The sequence below is a fragment of the Bos indicus x Bos taurus genome, chromosome 7 (assembly GCF_003369695.1).
Source record: "Bos indicus x Bos taurus breed Angus x Brahman F1 hybrid chromosome 7, Bos_hybrid_MaternalHap_v2.0, whole genome shotgun sequence".
In the NCBI taxonomy this organism is placed as follows: domain Eukaryota; kingdom Metazoa; phylum Chordata; class Mammalia; order Artiodactyla; family Bovidae; genus Bos; species Bos indicus x Bos taurus.
The window spans coordinates 104,682,439-104,704,397 of NC_040082.1; the positions used below are offsets into that span (position 1 = coordinate 104,682,439).

At 50.2% G+C, this 21,959-nt stretch overlaps 1 protein-coding gene across 1 annotated transcript; it reads right to left on the reverse strand.

The window, feature by feature from the left end:
- Positions 1–1,753: 1,753 nt before the first annotated feature.
- Positions 1,754–20,641, reverse strand: PLVAP (plasmalemma vesicle associated protein). The gene is made up of 6 exons (XM_027548193.1): positions 20,229–20,641; positions 10,562–10,658; positions 9,730–10,442; positions 7,747–7,807; positions 7,534–7,615; positions 1,754–2,416 (listed from the first exon to the last, which is right to left on the reverse strand). The coding sequence occupies exons 1-6, from the start codon at positions 20,595–20,597 to the stop codon at positions 2,410–2,412; spliced, it is 1,329 nt and encodes a 442-aa protein (XP_027403994.1). The 5' UTR covers positions 20,598–20,641; the 3' UTR covers positions 1,754–2,409.
- Between the last annotated feature and the right edge of the window lie 1,318 nt (positions 20,642–21,959).

Sequence of the window (21,959 nt, forward strand, 5' to 3'; positions counted from 1 at the left end):
CAGTTTGTGGGATCTTAGTTCCCCGATTAGGAATTGAACCTGGACTCTTGGCAGTGAAACCAAGGAGTCCTAACCACTGGACTGCCTGGGAATTCCCTGTCTTCACTTTTATTAAATATCATTAAACTTATTTCCAAAAGGGCCCGGATGAGATGGGCATTTCTACCAGTCCTGTAGGAAAATGCCCTTTTTTCTACATCTTCACAAGCAGTAGGGATTATGGCTTTTTATCCTTTTCCTTCCCCCACCCCAGTCTAATTGGTATGATATGATTTCCCTGGGTCCCTCTAATGTGCAAAATTTCCCTGGCTTCCTACTTATTTAGTGATCAGTGAGTTGAAGTGCTCCCAAACTGGACACTGATGCCCTTTCTAACATCTACCTTCCCATCAAAAATCCCCTCAAAAAACAAATGCCTGGGACTTTTGTGAAATTGTTCTGCAATAAGGAGTTTCTGCAAAACAGGCTACAGTTCCTCAGTAATTATCTGTACCTGGGGAAATCTTTGCAAACCTACCAAAAACAAAAGCTACAGGTAGACAATCTGCTTTTTCAGAAACCGATTTGTATTATTTAAGAAACTGCCTTAAAAATGTGTTTATTTACTTCTGACTGCACCGGGTCTTTGTCGCTACGCATGGCTTTCTCGAGTTAGGCAAGCGGGGGCTGCTCTGTAGTTGCAGTGACTTCTCTTGTGGCGGAGCACGGGTTCTTCAGCACTCGGGCTCAGTAGCGGTGGCACACAGGCTTAGTTGCTCCACAGCATGTGGGATCTTCCCGGACCAGGGATCGAACCTGTGTCCCTTGCCTTGGCAGGAAGATTCTTAACCACTGGGCCACCAAAGTCCAAGAAACTGCTTTTTAAATATAGTTATGTATGTGTATAGCTGAAATCACTGTGCTGTACACCTGAAACTTTCACATTATAAATCAACTGTGTGTGTTATGTGTTCAGTTGCTCAATCATGTCCAGCTCTTTGCGACCCCATGGATGCAAGGGCTTCTCTGTCCATAGGATTCTGCTGGCAAGAATACCAGAGTGGGTTGCCATTTCCTCCTCCAGAGAATCTTCCCTACCCAGGGATCAAATCCACGTCTTCTGCATTGCAGGCGATTCTTTACTGCTGAGCCACCAGGAGAAGCCCCAGTCAACTATACTACAATAAAAAATGAAAAAGAAACTGCTTTTTCAATTTCTGTTTAAAAAAAAATTTTTTTTAATCTGCTATTTTAAAAAAGCACTAAATTCATATTATTGCTGTCATAATGGGGGGCTTTGTAGGCATTTCATATAACCCTTATTGATTACATGATTTTGCCATTTCTCTTCACATATAGAGATGCCTCAAGCTTCCCCTTTGGCTCCGTGGTAAAGAATCTGCCTGCAACGCAAGAGCTGCAGGAGATGCGGGTTTGATCCCTGGGTCAGGAAGATCCCCTGGAGGAGGGCCTGGCAACCCTCTCCAGTATTCTTGCCTGGAGAATCCCAAGGACAGAGGAGCCTGGTGTGGGCTACAGTCCATGGGGTCGCAAAGAGTCGGACACCACTGAAGTGACTTAGCATGCACACGCACATGGAGATGCCCGCGTCTTGAGGGAAGCTGGCGTCTACCCATGTTTGTTCCAAGTTGAAGGGTCTTCTGTTCTGGGGATGCTGGGGATGGGGTTTTGCGACTTTCATCGTATTCCTAGTTCTTTGGCCACTCAGAGCCTGTTGGTGGCTTTTCAAAGCAGAAATCACGACTCAGGAGACTTTGAAGGGTTTCGATAACATTTATTTAGTGCTACTAACATTTATACAGGCCACAGGCAGGACTGGGTGTAGGGGAAGAAAGGGTGAAGGGGCAGCCCCCTCTCGGGCTCTGAGGGGGCCCCAGGATCAGAGACATTCCCTCTCTAGGGCAGGCCTAGAAACTCTCAGGGGAGGATGAAGGTGAATGTCTTCCTGTTCTCACTTCCTCAGACCTGGAGCACTACAATGCTCTAAACAAGTGGGATACGGTGGGTGCCTTGGCCTGGGTGCACGAAGGGGTGTGACTTTGGGCAAGGGCTAGGCAGAAAGTGCACGTGTGATGCCGCCGTGTATCTCTGTGATGTCATCGCCTTGTCTCTGTGTGATGTCACCAAGCTGTCCATGTGATGTCAGTGCATCTGTGACGTCATCACGGTGTCTAGGCGTGAGGGATTGTGTGGTGTGGGTGTGAGTCTGTGTGAGAGTATCAGGGCGTGCAGGGAGGGTGTGGGTAAGGGTGAGCAGAGGACGCCGGCCCGGGGCGCCCACTTTGGTGTGTGTGTGTGGGAGGTCATCTGACGCCACCCTGGCTGTGTCCCACGCTGCGGGCGTCTCGCTGCACCTTGTCTCCAGACAGGTGAGTCGGGCCACCCTCAGTCAGCGGGCCTGGAGCCTCCTCAGCCACTGGAGCAGGAAGGAGATGAGAATACAGTAGTCGGTCAGGCAGAGAACAGGACAAACCTTGCCTGGGCCTGCCTCTTACTCTGGGCCCCTTCTTGCTCCCAAGAACCCTAGGGGTCTTCCTGGTGTCAACCACAAATTGGCATTTGCCATGGGCACTGCCGTCTACCTCTGCAAGGATTAAATCATGTGCTACTGCAGCTGCTGACCTCCAACACCCCCTGAGGGAGCTCAGAGGAGAAAGCAGAAATGAGGCACTCTGTGCTCCAGGAAGCTGGCAGGATGGGCCTTTAATAGTTATATATTCTCAGGAGCTAATTTTATGAGCCCGATTCTTGTATCTCCTCATATCTAGAAAAGCACTAAAATCCTTCATGGTGGCAACTGTTTCTCATGACGAGCAGAAGTTTTCTGCAAAAAGTATATGTGCTTGATCTCATGTACTCCCCTTTTGCCAAAATCACATATACACCGTCTTCTCCCTATCTCTTTGGAGCCCTTGCTCAGAGTTATCTGAGCTTCTGTCTCCTGGGCTGCAGCCCTCACATGGCCCCAAATAAAACTTAATTTGCATTTCACATTGTACATTTTTTTTTAGTTGACACCAGTATCAACCTCCCCTTAGATTTCGTTTTGTTGAACCTCTGTGGGACTGAGGTATGTGCCTGTCCATTATACAGCTGAAGAGACTGAGGTTCAGAGTGGCCACCTCCAGGTTTCTGCTGCAGTCTGTCTGGCTCTCCCCTTTGCTCCCTAAGGCCCTGGGATCCTGGAAGTTTGTCCAAAGCCCCTGCCGCCCCAGTCCGCCCTCCACCCCCCACCCCCGACTCCCCAGGCAGGGCCTTAGTTTCCCTCTTTTGTCCATACAGAACTGACCTAGAGCCAGCCCCTCACCCATTCCCAGGAAGGTTCTTCTAATGAGCCTGCCCCTTTACACAGGATTCCCTGGCTCCTCTGCACCCTCAGGACAAAGACAGCTCTTTTTAAAGCCAAATCTTCTATATCTGGGATTCAAGGCTCCACCCACTCCACCCCCGACTTCCAGACCTCCCCACTGGGGAATCAAAACCTGTCCAAGCATCGCCCAAATTCTCAGAGCCATCCCTTCAACTCTGCCCCTCCGCCTTGCCTCTGCAGGAGCCGTCCCACTGTCTGGAATGCCCTTCCCCCATCTTGGCCTGGCAAAGGTTCTCGTGAGGGGTCAGAGGTTGACGCGGAGGCTGTTTCCTGATGGGGGAGGTGGGGGCCTCAGCCAAGTCCTGCTTCCGCTGGCCCTCTCCCTTCCTTCCCCGGCTCTTCCCTGGGGCCCCCACAGCCTCACGTTCGTAGATTCCGCACCCCCCGCCCCCGCCACCCCCACCCCTGTCCCACAACCAGCTCCAGCCTCTGTCCTTCACCAGGATCCACTGGCTTTGAGCCAACCCCGACAGAGATCAGACATCTTTAACCATTCCTGCCCGCCAGCCTGCAAGGGAGGGTCGTCCCTGGCCAATTTCCAAGCCCCACTGCTCACCTGGACTGGGGCTGTCGCCCTCATACCTGGTCCCAGGTCCTTGCCTTCACCCCGCAGAACAGCAATCAGAAAGAGCCTGTGCACACCTGAGCCAGGTCATGCCCTCTGCTGTTCACAGCCCCTCGCAGGGCTCCCAAAGTCCTCACCACTGCCCCAAGGCCCTGCCTGATCTGTCCTGCCAGCTCCCTGACCTCACCTCCTCCCACTCCCCTCTCCTCACTCCACTCCAGCCACACCTAACTCCTCACTCACTCACCAGGCATGGATGGTCCTTCCTCAGGACCTTTGCACAGGCTGCCCCACTGCCTGGGGCACCCTGCAGGGAATCCCCTCCTGGCTCCGCCCTCACTTTCAGTTCTCTGCTCCAGTATCACTCCTCAGTGAAGCCTGCCCTGGCCCCTGGTGGAAAATCCCAACCTCGTCAAGCTCCCTCATCCCTTTTCTGTCTCACTCATTACCAAGGGGCCCTGTCATAGCTCATTCATCTGGTTTGTTATCCGTCTCCCCGACTAGACTGGCAGTCATACAGGGAGTGGGAATTTGAATATCTATGCCTTTTTCTTCCCTGTGTCCTTGGCACCCAATAGCTGCTCAAGAAACATGGGTTGAACAATAAAATGAATCATCATAGTGATGGTAGTGAACTTGAATTGACACTTGCTGTCTGCCTGGCTCACTGTCAAGGCTGAAGTTCCATCTTCAACCCTCCACTCTGTGACTTTCTCCATCTTCAACCACAGAGCCTCTAAACCAACATTTACTTAATATTTGTCTTCATGTCCATTGTGGGTTTTTTTAATTATATAAATTGATCTCCAAAGGAAGCTCAGTCTTACTAAGTAGAGGAAAGCTGGAACATTTGGCTTCTCTGGTGGCTCAGATGGTAAAGAATCTGCTTGCAATTTAGGAGACCCAGGTTCGAGCCCTGGGTCAGGAAGATCCCCTGGAGAAGGGAATGGCAACCCACTCCAGTATTCTTACCTGGAGAATTCCATGGACAGAGGAGCCTGGTGGGCTACAGTCTATGCGGTCGCAAAAGCCGTCAGACACAACTGAGCAACTAACACTTTCAGTACTCTTTGCCACTATTAGAAAACCACATAACAATGTTCACTTAAGAAGCATGACCTAGTTGTCAAGCCCAGCCATGGCAGAGGCCTGGATGTTCCCTCCCTCTCTAGCACAGGCAAGCTGCAAGGATCTGGGATGCATGGGGGTGATTTAGCAACAGCAGACTTTCTGGAGCCCCAGAAGGAAAAAGAGTGGGAAAGCAATCAACAGTCTCCACCATGGGATGGGTGATTTGAAGCCTGCCTCGAATCTACCTCCCTATTGGGTGCCTGTAAAATTCAGATGTTACAACTCAGTCATTCACAGCTTGTCCAGTGAGCAACTGGACGAACTGGGACTCAAACCCAGAGCTGAAGACCCCAGCCTGCCCGTCCCTGGCCCCTCTCTCAGAGGGAGGCAAATCAAGCCGGAGCCCATAGGCCAGAGGCTCTTCCTGCGATCCTGCAGAGAGAAGCAGGAGGGGCCAGGCTTAAGCACACATTGTTTCCTCGGAGGGGAGGGGGTGGGGTGCGTCACTTGGGGTAAACAATGTCAAGAGCTTCCCCATTCTCAGCTGGGACCCAGACACGCTTGGACAGTGAGCCTGGCTCCAACCCTGAGTTGCTGACGCATGACCCCAGGCTGATCACTTCCCTGGGGCCTCAGTTCCCTCCTCTGAGAAATGGGGATAATAATAGAACCTCCTTCCTTGCCATGATGGCTTCAGGCCAAGATGCAGAAAGGAAAGCTCTGTTTGTTCAAAAAGCAGGCTCAAACTCTAGTCAAAGAGTGAGGGGACCTGTTCCGCAAGGGGGATGAGCTCCCCGTCAGGGGCAGTATGTAAGAAGACACAGTGAAGATGGAGCTGGGTGCAGAGAACTCTGGAGAGTCAGTGACAGACTTTTGGAAGCCCTTTGGATCCTATGGGCTTTGTTTAGCACCCTGGGGCTGAAACAGATCTAGCTTGACGATAGCCGCATGGCAAAACCTTGGACAGCACAGGCTGTGGGGTCAGAGGGATCTGAAAAAAATCCCACACACTCCTCTAAACCTCAGGTCATAAACTGCAAATGGAAAGCCAATCCTTGACTCCTAGGTCAGCAGTGTGGTCCTGAAAGGGGGGTGTAGCAGCAACCTTGGTGGGACCACAGGGTGTTCTAGGGGCCACGGCCTGAGTCACCTTCCCCATGACGCACAGGCTGTTGTCCAAAGGATGACTGGGCTCTGGGAGGAGGTGACGGGGTCAAAGGCATGGAGCTATGACCTGATCACGTGCCAGCAACCTTGATGCTCCCCACGGAGGCTCTGGGTCCCTTGTTCTAGCCAGTAGTGGACAGCACTTTATAGCTGGCAAAGCATTTTCATGCCCTTAATCTCAGTGTGCATGCTCAGTTGCTCAGTCATGTCCGACTCTTTTGTGACCCCACGAACTATAGTCAGCCAGGCTCCTCTGTCCATGGAATTTTCCAGACAAGAATACTGGACTGGGTTACCATTTCCTACTCCAGGGGATCTTCCTGACCCAGAGACAAAACCCCTATCTCTTGCATCTCTTGGCAGGCGGGTTCTTTACCACTGCAACACCTGGGAAGATGATTTCAGAGACCCTCACCCCCCAACATTTTTGTAGAGTGAGAAAGTGTGGCTCAGAAGGGTAGAGTGAGAGGGCCAGGGTCACCCTCAGACACTGCTCTCCCTCATACCCTTCCTGGGCTACGTTCACTTCTTCTACCCTCGTCTGGCCACAGGGCCTTTGCCGCAGCAGTTCTTGCCACCCGCAGGGACTGTTCCCCCTTGGCGTCGCCCAGGTTGCCTCCTGTCCGCCTTCCAGCTCAAAGATCCCTTCCTCACAGAGGCTCTCCCTTGCCTGTCTGGAGTCTGATCACCTAGGTTCACGTCCCAGCTCTGGCTGTGTTACCTGGGGCATGACACACACCCCCTCCATGCCTCATTTGCTTCCTCCAGAATGTGGGGGTAACTGTAGCTCACCCACGGGTTAGGATTCTAAAGCTTAAATGAGTTAAATGGGCAGAGTGCTTAGGACTACGCCAAGATTACAGTAAGCACCCAATCACGGCGGGTTTTTGTTCACTCTTCTTATCCTGCCTCCTTCATTGTCTCTCTGGCCCAATATTCAGAGACTTTCATGAATGAATGTGTCTTGGTCACAGCTCTGACCCTGGGCCCAGCATGAAGTGTTAGTCACTCAGTTGTGTCCAACTCTTTGCAACCCCATGGACTGTAGCCGCCCAGGCTCCTCTGTCCATGGGATTCTCCAGGCAAGAATACTGGAGTGGGTTGCCATTCCCTTCTCCAAGGGATCTTCCCGACCCAGGAATTGAACCTGAGTCTCCCGCATTGCAGGCAGATTCTTTACCGTCTGAGCCACCAGGGAAGCCAAATGTGCCAGCACAGGGCCTGGTATACAGCAAGTGCTCAATTAAGGAAACAAAAAGTGCGATATGAGCTCCCCCTCCCCCCCCCTCCCGAGTCCTGTACCCAGCCTTGCTCACACCCTGAGACTGCCCCGTCAGCCTGAGACAGCCCAGAGCCTCACCTGGCTGAGACCAAGACGTTGCTGGCAGGGGCCCGCTGGGAATCCAGGATCCTTCTCTTGAATTCCTCCAGGCTAGCTGGGTCTGCCGAAAGAGGGAGGGGTCAGGCCTAACTGGGTGCCTTAGTAGCTCTGCCTCCAGGGCCAGGGATGGGCTGGCAACCCGGGATACAAGGTGGAATCCGCCCCCCATCTTGGCCCTGCCCTGTCACTCACCGATAGGTGGTGGGTTGGGGACGGGGACTGCAGGTCTTGGCCCAGGAATCGTCAACTGCGACTGTGGGAAGAAGAGTGAAGGGAGGCTGGTGGAGGCCAGTGCCCCCCAGACACGAGTCCTAGGGAGTTTCCTGCCTTTCTACACCCTTAGTGACCTGAGGTCCTTCCAGGGCAGAGAAACCAACAGATACCCATGGAAGAAGGACACGCAGGATGACGGATACATAATCACCTGCAGCCATCTGCCCTGAAACGACTGGGCGCTCCCCAGAGACCCCATTCTGCAGGGGTCCTACCTCGGTCTCCACTACAGCCTCAGTGCCGCCCTGACTCCGACCCATGGCCCCAGCTGAGCCTACCCGGCCAATCCCATCCCAGACCGAAGCTGACCCGCTCTGCAGACCACCGGGACTTCCGCCCTCAAGGCCATCAAACAGCCCTAAAGGAGCTCCTCCAAACCTGAGATCCAACCAGTCCTGAACTCAGTTACCTAAAGTTGGGTCCTAACTTGAAAACAGGACCTCCCTTAGAATCAAATCCAATCTCAATGACAGATCTGATATATCACTTTACGTCTACCTCTGACCATAACCCATCCCCTAGACCCAGCTGCTATGAAAAATCTACTCCACAACTTCATTCCCTGAGCCCCAGCCCTGTATTCCCCTATGACCACCCATAAATACTTTCCCAATACCACACTCAACCCCAACTCAACCTTTGACCTCAGCCTCTACCTGAGTTAGAATTCTAACCAACCTCAGCCCAAGATCAATAGTCACCCAGCTTCTACACTAGACCCAACACTGACCCTCACTGGAACCCTGGTATATCCCTGCTCTAACTCAGGATCACCTAATCCTTCCCTTCAAATCTATCCCAACGCCAACCCAACTTGGCCCCAACCAACCACCCTAAACTCAACTTAGTCTCAACTCCTAACCCATGGTCAATTCCAACCCCAATCTTAATGCCCACAAAGTGCTGAATCTACCCTTAGCCCCAAACTTCTAATCATCCCTAGCCCCACCAACCACCTATAGCAACCTAAACCTCAACTCCAGCCTTAACTGAATGCAATCCCAAAACCACTGAAATTTACTTGACCTAGATACAATGACCACTCTGCATGCAACCTCTGACCCAACTTTTAACCTTTCCTCACAATCCACCTTCCAAACTCAATCTAATTCTAAGACTAATGAAATTCTACTTGAAACCCTTACCTTAACGAAAATCAACTCTAGACACAGGAGTCACCAATAATTCACCTTGATCCAAGTTTACTTGGATGCTAAACTTGTTTAGCATCCACATCAAGCCTTTCCTGTGACCTGCCTTAACCCTCATGCTAACCCCAGTGTCACTCCCAATCCTTAATCCAGCAACCTCTGATCCTTCAACTCAACTCAAATCCATCCCGACCCTGACCCCAACACTGAATCAGTCCCTAATTCTAACCCTAAGCCAATTTTGAGGCCCACCGCCTTCCTAAACTCCCCAATCTTTATCTCTTTCTTAATATCATTTCCAATCCAAACTGCACCACAGTCCTAATGCCAATAAAATCCTGTGTCAATACATGATCATAATCCTAAAGCCATTCTAGACTCATGGGCACCCATGTTTGATCCCAGCCTCAAGTCTAAATCCACCCTCAATGTCTCAACTCATCCCAGTCCCAAAGGAATCACAGTTTTAGATTCACCCCTCACTCAACCCTGGACCTGATGGACACCCTACCTCCGACTCCAATCTTAACCCATCCCCTTTCTCAGTGCTGATACACTTTCTAAGCTCTGCCTCAATCCTAACATCAGTGAAACTCAAGCGAGTCCTAACAAACTCAATCTACACTGGGAAGCCAACCTCTAAAAGAAGTTAAAAAAGAAGCCAAGTTCAAACCCAAGTTCAACATCACCATCAACTTGGCCTCCAGACCCATCCCTCCAATGCAACCAGAATCTAGGGCCCCCTACCCACCTTCGCCTTGATACAGGTGTCCAGGGCTGAGTTGCTGACTGCCAACTGCAACTTGAGGTGCTCAGTCTCACGCTTCTTCTCTTCCAGCTCCTTGACCAGCCTGTCCCGTTCCTTCTGCAGTGCCACCTTCTCCTCCAGGGCCAGCTGGGTCTGGCGGGCACATTCTGCTTGGAGCTTGACAGCCTGGGCCTGCGCCTCCTTCTCCACCTTCTCCTTGGCCTCCTGACTGGCGCGTAGGCTCTGCTCGACCTCCAGTTTCTGGCGCTGGAGTTTCTCGTTCTCGAGGGTCACGCTGTCGATGCCAGCCCGCAAACTCCGGGCCAGCTCTTCCACCTTGGAGGTCATGATGGAGGGCAGGCTGTCGCAGGCTCTCTGGATGGAAGGCAGTTCCGAGCCGAGGGGATGGTACAAGTTGAAGCTCAGGGTACTGAGGGTGCGCGGGATGATGGAGTCCCTCCAGAGGTTTCGCAGATCCGTCTCAAACTTGTTCCTGTCCAGGGGGATGCAGAAGGCCTGCACCTTCCGCAGCCGGTCCTCAGCCAGCTGCCGTTCCTGCTGCTGCTGGTCTCGGGTTTTGCCGCACTCGGCCAGCTGTTCCTCTGCCACTCGCTTGCCCACCGTTAGACCGTCCTTGTCTTTGGTACATACCAACTTCTCCTTTGCCAGCTCCACCTCCAGTGTCTTGGCTTTCTGGGTCAGCGTGAGGGCCAAAGCTAGGAGTATAGGACCAGAAGACCCAGGAAGGTTGGGAGCTGCCAAGAGACTGGCCGGGGAATCTTGCCACCTTGCTCTCCACGGCCCATAACCCCGACTCCAGCCCTCACCCACTCACCATCGCAGCTCTTGTTAGCTTCCTTGAGGTGTTCTTGGCACTGCTTCTCACTCAGGATGATGGCGGCCATGTATCGCTGGTTGTTCATGTAAATCACCTGCCAGAATGGGAAGCAAGACAGAGCTCAGTGTCCAGCACGTGGGGCCCCTGCCCCCAGGTCCGCCCAGACCGCTGGGACGGGGCACCCAGGTCTGTCAATAAGGTGGTCTGTGTTGGCACAGTTCACAAGGGCAATAGCTTCTTCACAGGGGATGCTGGTCTGATCTTCAAAAGTTGTTACAAGTACAGACAGTGGAATACTACTCAGTCATAAAAAAGAATGACATTTTGCCATAAGTTCCAACACAGATGGACTCGAAGGGCATCTGTGACAAAGATCAACACTGTATGGTATCACCGATAGGCAGAATCTAAAAAATACGACAAACTAGTGAATATAACAGAACAAAAGCAGACTCACAGATGCAGAGAGCAGACTAGTGGTTACCAGTGGGAAGAAGCAAGAGGGAAGGGCCAATATCAGAGTTGGAAATTTTTTTTTAAATGGGTTATTATGGGATTATATGAAATCATGTGTGTGAAACTTTTGAAAATTGTAAAACATTATAGAATTTAAAGAACCTCTCATTCAAAAAAAAAAAAGGTTACAAAAACAAATCCCACCCTTTCCCCTAGGCATTCTAGTCAACTAGGAAAAAAAAAAAGTTTTGTGATTAATACTATTTGGCAGTTAAAAGTTTTATATACTGATGCATTTTACAACCTGGAGCAATCTTGAAAACATTTACAGCCAATCAAAAATAGACGTTTAAGGGCTTCCCTGGTGGCTCAGTGGTAAAGAATTCGGCTGCCAGTGCAGGGGAGATGGGTTCAATCCCTGGAAGACCCCAAATGCCAAGGGGTCTGATCTTGGCCTGCATGCCACAACCACTGAAGCCTGCATGCCCAGAGCCTGCGCTCTGCAACAAGGGAAGGCACTGCAGTGAGAAGCCCATGCACTGCACCCAGAGACCGCCTGCATGCAGCACCAAAACCCAGCACAGCCATAAAGTGAATAAATAAATATCTTAAAAAAAAAAAAAAAGATGTTCAACATGGATGCTAGTATGGGCTGGATTGTGTCCCCTACCCCAGATTTCCATGTCAAAGTCGTAATCCTCAGGACCTCAGAATGTAAATTTTTTTGCAGACAGGATCTTGAAAGAGGTGGTTAAATTAAGATGAGGTCATTAGGGTGGGCCTTTATCCACAATGACTGTAGTTCCTACAAGAGGAAATCTGGACGCCCAGACATGCACGGACGTGACATGAAGACACAGGGAGAAGGCAGCCGTCTGCAAGCCGGGGAGAGAGGCACGCAACGGCTCCTTCAACAGCTCCTTGCCTGACGGTCCTGTGTGTTAGTCACTTTAGTCGTGTCCGACTCTTTGTGACCCTATGACCTGTAGCCCACCAGGCTCCTCTGTGCATGGAATTCTCCAGGCAAGAATACTGGAGCGGGTTGCCATGCCCTTCTCCAGGGGATCTTCCCAATCCAGGGATTGAACCTAGGTCTCCCTCATTGCAGGCAGATTCTTTACCTTTTGAGCTACTTGGGAAGTCTTCAGATCAGATCAGATCAGTCGCTCAGTCGTGTCCGACTCTTTGTGACCCCATGAATCGCAGCACGCCAGGCTTCCCTGTCCATCACCAACTCCTGGAGTTACCCAGACTCACATCCATCGAGTCAGTGATGCCATCCAGCCATCTCATCCTCTGTCGTCCCCTTCTCCTCCTGCCCCCAATTCCCCCCAGCATCAGAGTCTTTTCCAATGAGTCAACTCCGCATGAGGTGGCCAAAGTACTGGAGTTTCAGCTTTAGCATCATTCCTTCCAAAGAAATCCCAGGGCTGATCTCCTTCAGAATGGACTGGTTGGATCTCCTTGCAGTCCCAGGGACTCTCAAGAGTTTTCTCCAACACCACAGTTCAAAGGCATCAATTCTTGAGTGCTCAGCCTTCTTCACAGTCCAACTCTCACATCCATACATGACCACAGGAAAAACCATAGCCTTGACTAGACGAACCTTTCTTGGCAAAGTAATGTCTCTGCTTTTGAATATGCTATCTAGGTTGGTCAAAACTTTCCTTCCAAGGAGTAAGCATCTTTTAATCTCATGGCTGCAGTCACCATCTGTAGTGATCTTGGAGCCCAGAAAAATAAAGTCTGACACTGTTTCCACTGTTTCCCCATCTATTTCCCATGAAGTGATGGGACCAGATGCCACGATCATCGTTTTCTGAATGTTGAGCTTTAAGCCAACTTTTTCACTCTCCACTTTCACTTTCATTAAGAGGCTTTTTAGTTCCTCTTCACTTTCTGCCATAAGGGTGGTGTCATCTGCATATCTGAGGTTATTGATATTTCTCCCGGCAATCTTGATTCCAGCTTGTGTTTCTTCTAGGCCAGCGTTTTTCATAACGTACTCTGCATATAAGTTAAATAAACAGGGTGACAATATACAGCCTTGACGAACTCCTTTTCCTATTTGGAACCAGTCTGTTGTTCCATGGCCAGTTCTAACCGTTGCTTCCTGACCTGCATACAATTTCTCAAGAGGCAGATCAGGTGCTCTGGTATTCCCATCTCTTTCAGAATTTCCCACAGTTTATTGTGATCCACACAGTCAAAGGCTTTGACATAGTCAATAAAGCAGAAATAGATGTTTTTCTGGAACTCTCTTGCTTTTTCCATGATCCAGCGGATGTTCATGTTTCCATGATCTCTGGTTCCTCTGCCTTTTCTAAAACCAGCTTGAACATCAGGAAGTTCACGGTTCACATATTGCTGAAGCCTGGCTTGGAGAACTTTGAGCATTACTTTACTAGTGTGTGAGATGAGTGCAATTGGGCGGTGGCCGGGAGGACCAACCCCACGTCCAGAAAGCCGTGGCTGCGCGGGCGCAGAAGGGCCTGGAGGAGCTATCCCACGTTGAAGGTCAGGAGGGGCGGCGGTGAGGAGATACCCCTCGTCCAAGGTAGGGAGCAATGGCTGCGCTTTGCTGGAGCAGCCGTGAAGAGATACCCCACGACCAAGGCAGGAGAAACCCAAGTAAGACGGTAGGTGTTCCAAGAGGGCATCAGAGGGCAGACACACTGAAAACATACTCACAGAAAACTAGTCAATCCAATCACACTAGGACCACAGCCTTGTCTAACTCAATGAAACTAAGCCATGCCCGTGGGGCAACCCAAGATGGGCGGGTCATGGTGGAGAGATCTGACAGAATGGGAAGTCCTAGAAGGAAACAATTCTGCCTACATCTTGATCCTCCGCTTTGTGAAAATAAATTTCTGTTATTTAAGCCACCTCATTTGTGGTTCTTCGTTAGGATGGTCCTAGCAAACTAATACAGGAGACAAGATTATTTCATGGGAAAGATGATTCTTTTCAATAAATGGTGCCGGCACAACTGGACGGTCACATACTAAGAAATAAATTTGGACCCTAACTCACACCATATACAAAAATTAGCTCAAAACACGTCGAAGACCTAAATGTAAGGGCATAAACTAAAAAATTCCATAGAAGAAAACTTAGGTGTTAACTCTGCACGAGTTTGAATTTGGCAGTGCTTTCTTTCCTTTTCTTTTTAAAAAATATTTATTCATTTGGCTGTGCCGGGTCTTAGTTGCATCATGTGGGATCATGTGGGTTTTTTCAGTAGCAGCATGTGGGATCTAGTTCCCCTACTAGGGATTGAACCCAGGCCCCCTGCACTGCGAGCTTGGAGTCTTAGCCACTGGACCACGAGGGAAGTCCCAGCATGCTTTCTTAGGTATGATACTAAAAGCACAAACAGCCAAAGACAAAACAGCTAAATAGGACTTCACCAAGATTAAAAACTTTCGTGCCTCAGGGAACAACATCAAGAAAGGGGGAAAAAACTCATAGATGGGAAAAATACTTGCAAATCATGTGTCTGATGATGAGACTAGTAACCAGAATATATAAAAGCAAACTGTTTAGAAATTAATAATAAAGAGCAAGCCAATTGCAAAACAGACCAAGCATCTGAATAGACATTGTTCAGGAGAAGACATAAACAAAATGTCAACCAACACATCAACAAATATTCATCATCTTTAGACAGCAGGAAATGCAAATAAAAACCATGATAAGATATCACCTCAGAATGATATAGAGTGGCCATAAATAAAACAAAAAAGAAGGGACAAGTGTTAGTGCGGATGTAGAGAAACAGAATTCTCAGTCAGTACTGGTGGAACTGTACAAATAATGGAGCCACAGTGGAAAAGAGTCTGGCAGTTTTCCAAAAAGCTAAACATAGAATTACACTGCCGTTGTTCAGTCACTTAGTTCTGTCTGACTTTTTGCAACCCCATGGACTGTAGCATGCCAGGCTTTCCTGTCCTTCACCATCTCCCGGAGTTTGCTCAAACTCATGTCCATTGAGTCAGTGACGCCATCCGACCATCTTGTCCTCTATTGTTCCCTTCTCCTCCTGCCTTCAGCCTTTCTCAGCATCAGGGTCTTTTCCAACGAATTGGCTCTTTGCATCAGGTGGTCAAAGTATTGAGGCTTCAGCTTCAGCACCAGTTCATCTAACGAATAATCAGGGTTGATTTCCTTTAGGATGGACTGGTTGGCTCTCCTTGCAGTCCAAGGGACTCTCAAGAGTCTTCTCCAACACCACAGTTCAAAATCATCAGTTCTTCAGTGCTCAGCCTTCGTTATGGTCCAATGCTCACATCCATACATGACTACTGGAAAAACCATAGCTTTGACTATACAGATCTTTGTTGGCAAAGTGATATCTCTGCCTTTTAATACTTACTCTAGGTTTGTCACAGCTTTTTCTCCAAAAAACAAGCGTCTTTTAACTTCATGGCTGCAGTTACCATCTGCAGTGATTCTGGAGCCCAAGAAAATAAAGTCTGTCACTGTTTCCATTGTTTCCCCATCTATTTTCCATAGAATTACACTGCTGCTGCTGCTGCTAAGTCGCTTCAGTCGTGTCCAACTCTGTGCAACCCCATAGACGGCAGCCCACCAGGCTCCCCCGTCCCTGGGATTCTCCAGGCAAGAACACTGGAGTGGGTTGCCATTTCCTTCTCCAATGATGAAAGTGAAAAGTGAAAGGAAAGTCGCTCAGTCGTGTCTGACTCTTAGCGACCCCATGGACTGCAGCCCACCAGGCTCCTCTGTCCATGGGATTTTCCAGGCAAAAGTACTGGAGTGGGGTGACCCAACAATTGTAGGTCTAGATATATACACCTGAGAGCAATGGAAGTCTATGTTCAGACAGAAACTTGTACACAAATATTCACAGCAGCAGTAGACACAGTATCCGTAAGGTAGAAAGAACTCAAGTGTTTCATCAACAGATGAATGGATAAAACGCGACCCAGCCACCCAGTGGAATGTTATTCTGCCACAAAAAAGGAACGAAACGCTGACACACGTGGTAACGTGGATGAACGTTGAAAACATCACGCTGAGTGTGAGAAGTCGGACACAAAAGGTTATATAGTGCCAGACTCTATTTGAATGAAATATCCGGAATAAGTAAATCCATAGAAACAGAAAGCAGATTTGCAGCTGCTGGGGGCGGGGGAGGGAAGTGACTGCTGATACACTTTCTTTTGGGGGTAATGAAATGTTCTAAATCAAACTGTACCGATGGTTACCCAACTCCGTGAGTGTACTAAAAATCATTGTTATGTACATTTTTTTCTTTCATCTACATTTTTTTTGGTTATGTACATTTTAAATGGGTCAACTGTATGGCTTGTGCATTACATTTTAAGTTTACAACGTTTTATAAATAACTTTTCTTTATAAACAAAGGGCGTGCCTTTCAAACTTTGAAACAGAAGCCTCTGTAGAAATATAACAAGAAAAGGTAGGAGAGGGGTGAAGAAGGTTTGCTTTTCTCTCACTTTTTGTCCTTCCTCCTTTCGGAAGCTGACCCTGTGCTAATGACCTGGGGATGGGGGAGAACAAAAGTAGCTCTGGGGGTACTGCCCTCGTGGGCCAGTGGCTAAGATTCCCCCCTCCCAGTGCAGGGGGCCAAGGCTTGTTCCCTGGTCAGGCAACTAGATCCCACATGCCACAGCTAAAGATCATGCAGGCCACAATGAAGACAGAAGATGCCGTGTGCCACAGCTAAGACTCCACGCAGCCAAATGAATTAATTAATTTAAAAAAGAAAAAAGGGCTCTGGAAGTGCTGTTTTCAAAAGCTTTAACTACAGAAAGGGAAGATCTAAGGGTGTAAGTTGGATCCAAAGATGAAGTAAGAAAGGGGTCTTCTTCCAGCTGAAGGAAGTGGCTCCCCAAAATACAAAAGTTCTGTTTCTGTACAGGTTCCCAGATGCCAAGATGATGAGAAGAAAAACATGTACTTAGAAATAATGCAATCTGATGGAGAAGGAAATGACAACCCACTCCAGTATCTTGCCTGGGAAACCTCATGGACAGAGGGGTCTGGAGGGCTACAGTCCATGGGGTTGCAAAGAGTCAGGCTCGACTTTGTGACTAAAAAACAATGGCAAACACAGTCTGAAAATACAAAAAAGCGCCTTCTCTTGTTAGGGAGTGTTGAGGTACATCTTTCTGAAGCAAGTCAGGAGTCCCTCCCTCACTTTCTAGCAGCTGCCCTGAACTAAGAGGAAAAGAACTCACCGATTAGTAAACAAGTATAAACAATCTGAAGCATTTTCTAGAATATTTGTTAGGACATAAAGCCGGGAAAGCGCTTAAAGACACAGGAGCCAGAATGCAGGATACCTAGTGACCTATTTCAGAATAATTTGACCATCAAAAAGATTATCACATACTGTATAGCACTGGGAGCTATATTTAATATCCTATAATAAACTACAATGGAAAAAAATAGGGAAAAGAATATGTTACTATATACATATGTGTAACTGAATCACTTTGCTGTACAATAGATATTAACACAACATGTAAATGAACCGTACTTCAATAAAATAAGATTTTTTAAAAATATTATTACAAATTCCAAATACAGAAAATTCTGGGAACTTCTCTGGTTGTCCAGTGGCTAAGACCCGCTACCATCAGACACATGGGGCTGCCGTGGCGAGGGTGGAGGCTCTTCCCCAGCATTAGCCCTGACTTTCTGGGGATCCTTGGAGAAAATCCTGAGGGGTTCCAGGCCAGAAGAATTTGTCAATTTAAAGGGGAAAAAAGCTATGATTTTCAAATTTCAAAGTTGTAAAGATCCAGATTCTTAGATTTCTAATATTCTACGATGGGGGCATCTGGGATTCAAAGATGTGTAAGTCTATAACTTTATGATAAAAAAATAAACCAACAAAAAAAAGGAACTTCCCTGGTGGCCCAGAGGCTAAGACGCCACACTTCCACTGCAGGGGGTACAGATTCAGTCCCTGGTTAGGGAACTAAGACCCCTGGGCTCGTGCTCAGTCGGGTCCGACTCTGTGACCCTGTGGACTGTAGCCACCCAGGCTCCTCTGTCCATGGGATTCTCCAGACAAGAATACCGAAGTGGGTTGCCATGCCCTCCTCCAGGGGATCTCCTCCACCCGGGGATCAAACCTGCATTTCTTGCACTGCGGGTGGATTCTTCACCACTGAGCCACCTGGGAAGCCCCAAGATCCCTGTGCAGTGGGACCAAAACAGAACAAAAAAGGAAAGCAGAAAAAGAAAAAAACAAAACTATAAAACTTTACGATCCTGCGATCCCTAACAGTTCCTGGACCGGAAGGCCATCTGTGTCCTGAAAGATCCAAACGAGCCAATTGCCCTGGAACGAAGAAGATGGAGGGGCTGCCCTGGCCTGCGGGGCTCTTGGGCGGGTACATGGTCCTGCCCTGAGGTCTGAGGAGGGCCTAGCCTCATGAAGGGTTCTGAGGGGGGACTCACCCCATTCTGGGGGTCTGAGGGGGACCTTCCCTGCCCTGGGGCATGAGAGGGTGGAGACACCGTCTTGACCGGGCAGTTTCATGGGGGTGGGGCACGCACATCCTTCCTGCCCAGGGGCAGGGACTGGGTAGTTTGAAGTCCCAGAAAAGACGTTTTCTTCCCATTTGGGGCTGTCCCCTGCCCCATACAGCCCAGAGACCTCCTGTGGGGGAAAGCGAGGCTGTCCCCTCACCCCCCACCAAATGTCCCTTCCCCTGCTCACCCCAGCTCTCACCCCGTTCCAGCCAAAGCCTGAGGAGGCGTCCTTATACCCAGCTGGACCTCCCCAGAGGAGCTGCGTGTGAGAGAGACCCCAGGGGATCTTGTTGAGTGAGTTTGACAGGAGCTGAGGGTGTGAAATGGGTGACAGTCTCCACAAGACCCAGGGGTAACTGTTTCTGCTCCCCTGCCTTTCCCTTCACCAGGGGATTGTCCCAACCCAGGGATTGAACCCAAGTCTCCCTCATTGCAGGCAGATTCTTTACCGGCTGAGCCACAAGGGAAGTGCTGTTTCTGCTCCCCTGCCTCCCAAAAACCACTTCCTCTCTTCAGTTCAGTTCAGTCCAGTCGCTCAGACTCTTTGCAACCCCATAGACTGCAGCATGTCAGGCCTCCCTGTCCATCACCACCTCCCCGAGCTTAATCAAACTCATGTCCACTGAGTGGGTGATGCCATCCCACCATCTCATCCTCTGTCGTCCCCTTCTCCTCCTGCCTTCAATCTTTCCCAGCATCAGGGTCTTTTCCAGTGAGTCAGTTCTTCACATCAGGTGGCCATTTCCCCTCTGCAAAAGGGTTTTAAAGCTTCTCCCTACCTCCCGGCCTTCAGTGACAAAATAACATTTCCAAAGGAGACATCCAGCCTCAGGCAGACCTGGGCCATTCATACTAATTATGAAGAACTCAACTCTCTGTGTGGTTTATTAAGTCAGCTCTTATTTGCAGCTAGTGTGTGCTGGCACCTTCTGGGTGCTGTATACATATTAAGTATGTATTTAGCATCTATGTCTGGTAACAGACCGGATGCCCAGTTCAACTTGAATTCCAGACAGACCACAAATCATTTTTTTTCAGTCTAAGTATGTCCCAAATACTCTGCAAAAAGATCACACCAGTCAATCCTAAAGGAAATCAGCTCTGAGTATTCATGGGAAAGGTTGATGCTGAAGCTCCTCCAGTACTTTGGCCACCTGATGCCAAGAGCCAACTCATTGGAAAAGACCCCTATGAGGGAGTCTTGGGTTTGATCCCTGGGTTGGGACGATCCCCTGGTGAAGGGAAAGGCAGGTGAGCAGAAACAGTTACCCCTGGGTCTTGTGGAGACTGTCACCCATTTCACACCCTCAGCTCCTGTCAAACTCACTGGGAAAGATTGACGGGAAAAGGAGAAGGGGGCCGCAGAGGATGAGATGGTTAGATAACGTAGCCGACTGAAGGGACATGAGTTTGAGGAAACTCCGGGAGATAGTGAAGGACAGAGGAACCTGGTGTGCTGCAGTCTATGGGGTTGCAGTCAGACACGACTTAGTGACAGAACAACAGCAGCAAAGTCCCAAATATTGCATGAGATACAGGAACAATACGCATCACTTCTCTACATGGGCTTGTCCTCCAAAATGTCCCTGTCTTCACGGATGAGGAAAGCGAAGCTCAGAGAGGTGAGGTGACCAGCCCGGGGTCCCCAGGGTGAGCGTCTAGCTTGCGGTCTTACCCGATCGGCCTGGCACTGGCGGAAGCTGGCGTTGATTCGGTCCAAGTCTCGGCGGGCGCTGAGCATCATCTGGTTGATCGCCTCCTTGGCGCGGGCAGTGAGGTTGAGCTCCTTGGTCAGGTTGGCCTGGGAAGCCGTGAGCCCCACCACCTGGCCGTACAGGCCGTCGGCCCGGCGCTCGGTGGCCTGCAGGTTGGACTCGGTACTCACGTGCACGTTGCCGTAGACCATGAAGAGGACGAGGCCAAGGATGATGAGGAATTGGATGAGCGAGACGAAGAGGAAAAAGTAGCGCAGATAGTACCAGCAGCCCCTGGAGCTGCTCCCGGCCCGTGAGTAGGGGCTCCCGTGCTCCATCGCCAAGCCCATCTCCTCCCAGCGTCTGCCCCGTGTACTAGCAGTGCTCGGCTGGCTGGCCTGCTCAGGGTGGTGGCCGCTGCCCCTTCTAGACCTCACCACGGCGGGGGGGAGGGGGAAGTGTTTATATTACTCCTCTTAATACTTCCTCTGCCTGGCTCCTTCCTGGCCAGGAGGAAACGGGGGCTGTGGGTTATCACAACACTCCCACCCCGGGCTGTGAAGGGAAGGGGGGAGGGCACCAAGGCACGTCTGGCCTCTCTGATTAACTACGGGTGGGGCACCGGCTGGAGTGGCCAGGCATCCTTGGTCTTACTGAACCTCAGTTTCCCCTTCTGCCCTTGCTCTGTACCCAGAGCTGTTCTCAGCTGTGTATGACGTCTTTTCAACATCCCCCTTGTGTGGAAGACACAGACATGCAGGGAGGAGAAAGGACTGTTTTGGGGGGTGGGCGTCGGGTCTCCCTCTGGTCATTCACAGAGCTGGCCTTAACTCCCCTTGGAGAGGGCTGGCTACAGATGTATGCCCACCTCAAGGGACAGTGCTGTTACAGGAGCTAAATTGTGCAGAGCGCGTTGCCAGGGGCCAGGCATACACAGCACTCAGTAATTGGTGCACATCACCAAGGGCTGATCCGTGGACGGCGGTGGCGGGGGCTCCCCAGGCTGTCATCCCGCCATCCTACATGCCTGGCTCATGTAGGCACTTAGTAAGTGCAAGCAGCAGTGAACTTGGGGCCAGTGTGCGTGCCCATGATGGGCTTCTCACGTCTGAGTCTCAGTTTTCCCTTCTGCATGGTGCCAGGCCCCAGGGTGGGGGAGGGGGCTGGGAGAAAAGATTTGCCAGTTGCTATTACCACTACCACTTTCTGTTTGAAACCTCATTTTCGAGCTCTGTGAGATGGTGAATGGGAAGCACAAGATAGTGGGGGTCAAACTTCACTGTGGGAAGGGATTCAGGGACCAAGGAGCAAAGGATTCTGGGTATGCCCTCCTGCCCACTCCCCCTCCCCCCACCAAACAGGCACTCTAGGTAAGCCTCCTCTGTAGGTGACACCAGAACCCTTCCCCAAGAGGAGCGTTGAGAAGTCTTCAGTCTTGGGAAAACAGAGTGGGACACAGACCCTAGCCCCATGGGGTCAAGGCTGATAGCAGGGAGGGGCAGGGGCCAAAGGGAATGAGGCAAGGAGATAGAAAGGGGGCTGGAACATGGGCGGGCAACGATAACGCAGTTGCTGTCTGCTGCCTGTGTGGGGGCATAGCAGGGCGAGAGTGGTGGCATGGGGAAACATCCCGCTATCAGCCAGGGGAACGGGGTGGCAGAGTTGTTGAGGGGGAGGGATCCTCCAGGGTGATGTTCATCAAGGAGGCAGGA